The 9,578-nt window shown below is 42.5% G+C and overlaps 1 protein-coding gene across 1 annotated transcript in view; it reads right to left on the reverse strand.

Moving 5' to 3' along the window:
• The window catches only part of WASL (WASP like actin nucleation promoting factor), a 65,174-nt gene extending 58,924 nt beyond the window's left edge, over window positions 1-6,250 (reverse strand). The window contains exon 1 of the mRNA XM_065883755.1: window positions 5,778-6,250. Within this exon, the coding sequence (XP_065739827.1) occupies window positions 5,778-5,894 (117 nt within the window). The 5' untranslated portion in view covers window positions 5,895-6,250. The remainder of the gene's footprint in view (window positions 1-5,777) is intronic.
• Window positions 6,251-9,578: the final 3,328 nt, after the last annotated feature.

Below are 9,578 nucleotides of genomic sequence, written 5' to 3' on the forward strand. Positions count from 1 at the left end.
AACCTTAGGTAATAAGCAATAAAAGGTAACACCAAACTATCATATCACTAATAAAGTTTCATGTAAGAAATGAGGTTCTAGACGGAACTGGTTAACAAAAGAGGAACTCTTTAAAATAACTCTATCTTAATTAAAAGGCATACTTATAATAAGCCAAAAATTCCTTGTAATTAGAACAAATAATTAATAATTCAAAGTTAGTTAAGAGCTGATTATTCTATTACTAATGCTTTTTAATTCTGTTTACCCTGGCGTTTCTACAGTAAAATATCTATCAAATTATGATGCTAAGAAAAAGGTGAGTTAGAAATGGGAATCTGCAGTGAAATGACTGTAGATTATCTACCTTGCACTTAGATATATACTATCTTTGTCTCCACTGATCAAAACACACATATGCCAAGGTTAACAGCTCTGTTCTTTCCCTGCTAGAGTCCCTGGCAACTAGAACATTTAGAGTGGTAGAACATTAAAGGTGGAAAGACTGTGGTGTTATCTGTCCAACCACTCCTTTTCAGACCAGGAAAGTGAGGTTCAGGAAGGTAGATACCTGTTCACATTCACAATTAATTGGTGGCAGAGCATGGACTAAAACCCAGGAACTCCTATCTCTTATACCAGTATCCCTTTTTTCCTTTCCGGTCAGCAGCCAGAGGGGCTTAGGCTGCCCAGAAATTCCCCAAAGAGATTTGTTCCAGCTGCTGCTTAACTCTTAATTTACATACTCTATAATGTACTGACTTTAAGCCAAAATGTTAGAATTAATTTACCTAAATCAAAACAAATACAATATACAGTTCAAGATTTTACTTTAAAACCTTTCTGCCAGTAACAAGAAATCTAAACCAAGTAGTGAATAGTATTAATGACAACATTCTTTCACATGCTTCTCCAACTCCCAGAACACTTTGTAAGTGGCCGGCGTTCTAACTGCTTTACACACATTATTGCATTATTCTCTGAAATCCTTGACTAAGTCCATTTTACAAATCTAGACACTAAGGCTCATACTTGTTAAGAAATATGACTATACTATAGAGCTAAGAATAACAAAAAAAAGGATATATAAACCCAGATCTGCTGGATTCTTCTAAATCTCCTGTGCTTATAGTTCACCCCGTATGACACTCACTTTTGTACTCACCTTTTCCCTCTTCACTAGCCTAGGTTGCCTTCATGTCTTTGTCTATTCCAAATCCTGTGAATTTTTACCTTTTTTTTTCTCCTTAAATATCAGTCAAGGTGAAATACATTCCCAGCACTAACTTCCCTCCGGGACCGCCTCAATTTAGGGCTTCATCAAGACAATCATCCCTCGTAGGCACCTCTCTCTCTAAACCTATTTAAGAATTTAGCACAGAAACAAATGTTGGACAGCTACTGCTACCAACTACATTAGTTCAGCAGAAGAATTAAACCACTTTGTTCTCCTAATAAATGAAGACTGAAGTCCAGATACCATCTGTATTAGAAACTGAAGGTTTTAACAACTTGATCAAGCAATGAGAAATGCTGAATGAACTCCTAAGGAGTAAACAAGTTAGCTATTATATTTATGCAATCAGTAAGTATTCAGTGATCTGTATGCTGGTTATTATAAAAATTATAGAAGACTATGTAGGCATAAGGTCTAATCTCCCAGAATTATATATAGGGTGAGAAAACAAACAAAAAACTAAAGACTTTAAGCAAGTTTAAAACAAGTGCTGAGGAACTAAAGAAAATAAAAATTAAACTTAGTTAACAAAAATGCCTTCTTAAATATCACTAAATCCTGAAACAAAACAAATGAGTATGCAGGGAATGGTAATAGTTAACATTTCTAACCCCAATCCATCTGGACCAGAGGGATAGTATAAGGTTTTGTTTTCTCCCAATCCTTAATTTCTTACTTATTCAGGAATGTATATATTTAACTTTTCTTGGCAAGATGGATATACTCTTTACAGAAAATAAGTTAAATCACACACATGAAAGGCAACAGAACTAACTACAAAACTAGACCTAGTAATCTTGTTTCTAACCCTTCTTAATTGTTCTAAGAAAATACCACCAGCTAATAAATTGCAACAGAACTATTAACTTTATGTAAAATTACATAACATATATTTACACATAACTTTAAATAAACCCTCAACTTTTTCAAAATCTATTTTTAAAAACTGTGGTAAAACTATAGCTTTACTGAAAATTCACCTCCTCCATGAAAACAATCAGCAACCTAGAGTTTCATTAACATCTAGGCATATTTACATCTAGTGACACATGCATGTTTCTGCATACTTTTTCTGCTGGTGGTTTTATACCTGCCTTTTCCCCAGTTCCCTTCCTTCATGCCCTCTACCTAAGGGGGATGAAATCCTACTGGAGTCTTTTGCTCCTTTATCCCACTAGCACTGCTTTAATTCACACCCTCATCATATTTCATGCAGGTGATTGTAAACACGTATCTGATCTCCTTTGCCTCCAATCTAACAACCCTCAATCCACCTTCTATAATAGAGTGCCTCTACCTTTCTCCCCAAACTTTCTAAAAGTCAAATCTGATCTTGTGGTACCCCACTAACTAGTGCAATACTTCCTCAACTGCATCTCTTACACCTATGAAATACTCATTGTTATCTGAAGGGGTTAGAGAAATGCTGTCCTGAAAGAATTTATGGACCAAAGGTTGAGGGAAAACCTATTAACATTTCCAATGTGCTTCAGGATTACCCTATTAGAAAACAGTGGATTTTAGCAGTGGTTCTCAAACTGTGATATAAGTTGGAGACTTCTATTAAGCATGCTAAAAATAGAAATGTCCAATTACACCTCAGACTCAATGAATTTGAATATTATCTAGGAATTTGGCCTAGCCATATGCATTTGTAATAATCTCCCCAATGATTCCAATGCATACCTAAACTTGAGACCCCTTCTTGCTCCATAACATACTATTAGGAGGTCCCCTGACTTCCCAAGCTGTTTCATACCTCGCATCAACCTGGGGGGTAGTCGGCCCTCCAAATCTCTGGACACGGAGGGCTGACTGCAAGGGACTTGAGCACAGATGATGACTATACCTACTAATCTTAAATGTTCAGGTACTGACCATTCTAAAAAGCGTTTACTCATCCTCTCTTCTGATCTCCTTAACTTTTATAAAAATAATAGCATCTACACATATAGTCCTTCTAATCCACACAACCACCCCAAGAGATAGTATCCTTATTTTAGAAAAGAGAAAACCAATGCTAGGACAGGGGGCTTAAGAAACTTGTCCAAAGTGACCATATGAGTTTAAACCCTGATCTGCTGATTACAAAGCCAGGATACAGGATTTTCCATTGTGACATGCAGCCTCTTGCACATCACTCTGAAGTACTGACATACTCATCAGTTTACACATTTGTTTCTCTTTTTAGATATAGTAAGCTCCCTTAGTGCAGGCATCAACCCTGATTTTGACCTCAACATTTAGCTACTCAATACATATTTGCTGAGTGAAAGAAGGAATGAAACTCCTTGAGAGCTGGGACTACAACTACTCCTGTTTCATTTCCTGAATTCTTAGATAGAGTTCTGAATATATCTTGCTAAACAAATCTGGTCTGACCTATAAATCTCATTGCTTCATTTTTCTTTTTAATGAGACCATGTATTTCAGTATTGTACAAAAAACTGCATAGTCAGCAAAGGAAAAAAAAGGATTGTTCCAGAAAATTAACATATCATTCTTTACTCTGTAATAATTGGAGACTTCAAATATTAAAGTTAATCTCCGCAACCATTTCACACCACAAGAGCAGGTAACTACAACAGTGTGGTTTTAAATGACAGAAATTCATTCTCTATCGCTGTATTCTTCCACATCAGTCATTTTTTTGAAACCAGTAAACATTGCAGGTAAGTACAGAGCAATTAGTCAGTATACTTGGGTATAAATGTAATGTCCTTCCTGCTTAAAGTTAATGCGTCTGGTAGGTAACACATGGTACAACTACTTGCTTTCTGATACAGATTACACAACAAAAGTGGTAAACCCACAAACTTTAAATAATGTCATTTTTAAAGTACTGATGATTTTCCTAAGTTGAAAATATTCAAAAATTAGTGCTGCTTTAAGAGTCTTACACTTTAATTATATCAGTTTCTGATGAAAAACAGAAGTTACTATTCCTTTCATACCACTTTTAAATAAGTCAATAACAAGTAAGAAAAAAAACTCTTCTAAAACAACATGATGTAGTGGAAAGTACAACAGAGTAGGCATCAGGAGTCCTGGTTTTCTAGTTCTGGTTACATTACTAAATTGCTGGGTGACTTCGGGCTCACTGGCTCAGTTTTCTCATTGGTTTAAAAAGTGTGTGTGGGGAGTAAAGGGCTTGACTGCCCTTACAGTTGTTTCCCCCAGTTCTCATTTTAAGCCACCCCCCTCATTTTATTCTTCTAATCAGGTCTAACTTCTGAAATCTGAAACACATCTGAACTGAATGTAATGATTCAATCTCCTACTGGATGGCACAGGATCCTTACAAAGGGTAAACTCCTAGAAAGTTAACAATTAGAACCTGTCTAATCCCAACTTCTCAAACAGGCAGGTAGAGTCTGGTTTGACACCCTTAGCACTACTAAGAAAAGCTGTAAAAGGTACAGCCCTGTTGGCATTTCACTCGGTGCTTCCCGGGTTCCAGTGGCACATACTCCGCAGGTGTTAAGCGGTAAAGAGGGGAGAAAGGGACCCAAACAGCGTTCCAACAAACTCAACCACAGTTCAACCCAGCCAGCGCAGTAAGATGCAGCCTAACGAGGCCTATCCCGCAGAGCAGAACCTCCCCACCCGCAGAAGTGCCAGCGGCCCGTGTAATGAACGCTTCCGTCAACAACACACATTCCCCTTCCCACAGCAGAGCTGCTCGCTCCCAACCGGCCATCGGGGCTTGGACCAGGCCTCACTGCACGAACCTAAGAACCATGCTCAGACCCCCAAAGGCCAAGAACTGCTGGAGACTGCGGTTCCTCTGCGCTTGGTGTGGGAGAGCAACATCTCCCACCAATGGAAAGAAAGAAAGAAAAGAAAACAAACAAAAAAAAACCCCAAAATCAAAAAACAGTGGAGAGGAGAGAAAAACCAGGCCTGGGCGAGACCGCTGGAGAAATAAACCTCGTTTCTCTGCAATGGGGAGCAGTAGCATTTCCTGCCCTCATTCTGAACAGACGCACTCGACTTCATTCCTCAAAGGAATGAAGATCCTCAAAGGAAATTTAAAAACCACCTTATGGTCCGATTCATTCATATTTGGGCCTCGGTCCCCGACCGACCCACTCCTGAAACCTCTGGCATTGTGAAGAAAGGCGCCCCCAGATCGGCTGTAGGTGGAGAAGCGAGGGCCAGTCCAGGGACCCAGTTACTAAGACCAAGCAGCTCGGGCAAGAAGAAAATCCCCGTGAGGCCTGACAGTAAAGTCTGAGTCAGCAGCAAGGGCACGGACCCGGGTCCGACCGAGCAGGGCTCCAGGGCAGGCCTGCGGAGGTGACACTTCCCTGCGTGCTCCCCGGGCAGGTCCGGGAGGCGGCGTCCGGCCGCGCCGGCCCGCACCCAGGAAGCCGGGCCGGATGGCCGACGCGGGGCCGAAGGACCGACGCGGGGCCGGAGGGCCGACGGGAGGCCTGGCCGGCAGCACCACCGCCCACCCGCGCCGCTCCCGCCTCCTTCCCCACTCCCACTTCCCGGCCCTCCAGCCCGGGCCCGTGAGGTAAGGTCGGGGGCGGCGACGCGGGTCTCTGCCACTGACCACACATTTCTTGCCCAGGAAGGTGAAGAGGGACTCGTTCTCCTGCGGGGTGAGCAGCAGGGACCCCACGTTAGTGACCCTCCGCGGCGGCGGCGGCTGCTGCTGGCCGGAGCTCATGGTTTCGCCGGTGGGGTAGGGAGGCCAGGGCCGTCTCCTCCAGCGAGTGGGCGAGCGCTCGTCCCCTTTCTCGGTGACAGGGGCGGGAGGAGGGTAATCAGAGGCGCAGCATCTCGCAGCTCCGCCGGCGCGGGGAGGAGGCCACGGGAAGGAGGAGTCGACAGCGGGCCGCGCTGAGAAAGGGAAGTCCCAGCTCCGGCCGGCCCAGGCTCTGGCCGGAGGCTCGTTGTCTTCGCACTCCGGCGACTGCGCTAAACTCCCAACTCCTCCTCCAACCCTCCTTCCGCGGCGGCGGCGGCGGCAGCAGCAGCAGCAGCAGCGGCGGCGGCGGCCGCACAATTCAACATGGCAGCGGGGACGGGCGAGACCACAGGACGCAAGACGCGGGGGAGCGCGCCGGAAACGCGCGTCTGCGGCCCCGGGAGGACCCCCCCCCCCAACGTCGCGGCTGGCTTCGCCGCGCCGGACCGAGGCCACGCCCCCTTCCGGCCGAGGGGCGGCCGGATGCGGGGCTGCGGGTCAGGCGCGGGCTACCGGGTCTGGGCTCGTTTTTCGGGTGTTTTCCGCTGGCCGAGGCCTGGAGGGTGGAGGCGTCAGGTCTCCGTGGCCGAGCTGCCCGTCTCTCTTCTGCGGACGCACACCTTTGCGGAGCTTCAGTGCAGACCCAGGTCATGCTCCGCGTACGAGGTCGCATTTCTGGGGCGCGACAGCCGGACGTTCACACCACTTGTCAGAAAGGTCTGGAATCTGCAGACGGAAAATGGGAGAAGGGACGCGCTCCCCCGTGCTCCTTGCTGGTTCCGTCAGAGCCGCAGGTGCTTACGGTTTCTCAGAGTTTGTCCAGACTTCAGCAGTGGGAGTGGGAGTGAAGGACCAGGTCTCTCCCAGAATTCTGAAACAGAGATCTTGCTGATGGATGTTCCGAGAAAGCAGACCCACTTAGAAAAGATCTCTACCGCCCGCTGGTGTGTCTCGTAGGACAAATGTGTTTGTAACATTTCAGTTCATCCTCTTCTCCAAGAGTCCTCCACACATTTTCCCCCGCCTGTTTTGTGAATTGAAAAATATTTCTTTTTTCCCCCCTCTCGTCTTTTTCCTTCTCTCAAACCCCAAAGATTTTGTGTTCTTTTTATCCAAAATGAATGTGCCCATTTTGGGGTGTCACCCAGGGAAATACATATTGTGATTTAATCCTTAGAACTTATAGATCTCAGGAGTTTTTTTTTTTTTTTTGTATGTCTCAGAATACTGAAAGCCACCTAGGATAACCCGCTTTGTTCAGTAAATTAAATACTAGACAGCTGTATTAAAACCAAGTTTTGGAATATGTAAATGATAAATAATACCCACTGCTGTGAATTATAAATAAGCATCTCCACTTTAAACAAATTAGCATTTATTGCATAAACTTTACCATCATGTTTGCTTGCTATTCGGTTAAAACAAAAGAGTTACCTATATTAAACTTAGGACATCTATCCTTTGCCAAATGAAATTTGGTAAAACTATTTGATTTTAATATTTCTGAAAGCTCCCAGTACAAATCTTGGATGTACTAAACAGATTGCTAAACCATTATCAATACACTTTAAAAATATAAAATATTTGGGCGTCCCTGGTGGCTCAGTGGTTGAAAGTCCGCCTGCCGATGCAGCGGACAGGGGTTCGTGCCCCAGTCCGGGAAGATCCCATATGCCGCGGAACGACTGTGCCTGTCAGCCATGGTCGCTGAGCCTGCAGGTAGGGAGCCTGTGCTCCGCAACGGGAGAGGCCACAACAGTGAGAGGCCCGCGTACTGCAAAAAAAAAAAAAAAAAAAAAGTGAGGTTCCTATATATAAAAGCCACAGTGATAGTGGAAAGCATTACCAATTCTTGAGAAGTAGAGATTAGTTTCATAATATTTTCAAACCTGTGAACCAGGATAGTAACAGAAGTATAGGCTTCAGATAGGCCTAAGTTGGAGTTCTTATTCTGTCATTCTAACCTTATGGACTTTGGCCAAGTTGCTATTCTGAGTTTGTTTCCTCATCCATAAAGTGAAAATAATTTCTGTTTAATAAAGGTATAGCATAAACAGATAATTCAACATACTTCAAAGTTACAAAATTTACCAAGATAACGTGTAAAATACCTGATACAGAGTGGTTACTCAAATACTATTTGTCCTGTCATTGACCATCCTTGCCTGTGGTCTGCTCTGCCTTCCCTTAGCTAAGGGAGCAAGCGTTGAGCTGAAATGTGTACTTTTACCTTGGTCGTATCTAAGCATGCTACTTTGAAAATTGTCCTTCGTATTTGGGACTCTATATAGTTCTTCAGATAGATAGTGAATTTGGGGCATAATTTCTTTGTTAGCAGAATTTCTAGTTAGGCTATATGTTATGTCACATAGGTTTATGTGTCCCAGTACGCTGAAATTACAAAACTTTTTGAAACTATCAATCTAGAGACAGAATCATAATAATTTCTAATAAAAACTGAAAGATAGCAATTTTTATGCCAGAATGCCAGCTTTTAAATGTTGCAGACTACCAAACTATTTTGAAGATAGGAGAGAGAGATGTGGAAAAGGACTGAAAAAAGAAGCTATAGGAGGATAGTTGAATGGACAGTAGCTATGAGTTGAAGAATCTGTCCCGTGCTGACAACTATAGGGTTCCAATCCTTTCACAACCTGTTGTTAGTCTAGACTATTTATGTTTTAATTGATTTTTTTTCTTTCAGGAAATTTTCAACAACTTATCTATTTCTAAATGCAATTTTCTGACTCTTTTGCCCTTGTTCTTTTTTCTTTAGAAATGAGGATGGGAAATTATAACGACCATAGGCTTTTGTCTCAAGCCCAAAACATGTCTTTAACTTTTCCTCAAAATTTTAAATAGGGTTTTGTCCACAGAATTGCAATTTAAGTTCTTATTTTCTACCCCTTCATTGTCGCTTTTGCTTTTCTCTAGGCTTTTTCCAACTTTTTGTTCTTAATTCTTAAATTGTGGGAAATGTAAGCGTGGACCTTGTATTGGCAATAGGACTTCCTTACTCTCATGAACATGTGAACAAGCAATATTTGGATTTTCCTGCCTTACCATGCATACAAGGATTCTATTTTTCCACCATCATCCTGAGACCAAGCAGTACCAGCTGTATTTGTTTGAAAGGTTTTAGCAAGTCCCCTTCTTCCTTTGATTCTTGAGAGCATATCCTTTATTTGGCAGAACACAAGACAACCTTCTCTCTGTTTTCCTTGGCAAGTTATTTTCTTATCTCAAATTCTTTTTACCCAGTTTGAGAGACTGGATTTGATCCAGGAAATAAGAAGGATTCTATTTCCCTTCAACTAAGTATCTTGAAGTTTGTAAGCTAGGTGAAGAAGACTGTAGGGATTCTATCTTCCTGTAGGTATAAAATGCATAAGCTGTCTTAAAATGTCTATGGATATCACTCAGAATAAGGCAATTCATGTTTAATTTTTCCTATTTGACTTTCCTTGACTCACTTAGAATCTATTTTAGGTCTTTTATTTTCTTCTCTCTTTGCTATAATCCTTTAAGGTAAAGTCCTCATTTTAACAGAAAACATTAGGGTAGCTTATTTACGGAAACGAAGGCATTTTTTTCAGATGCATTCCCTGCTGTTATTGTTATACTTTGCCAATTTCTCCTGTCCTGGTGCTCTGTTAATCCACT

This window comes from Phocoena phocoena, chromosome 9, assembly GCF_963924675.1.
Source record: "Phocoena phocoena chromosome 9, mPhoPho1.1, whole genome shotgun sequence".
NCBI lineage: Eukaryota > Metazoa > Chordata > Mammalia > Artiodactyla > Phocoenidae > Phocoena > Phocoena phocoena.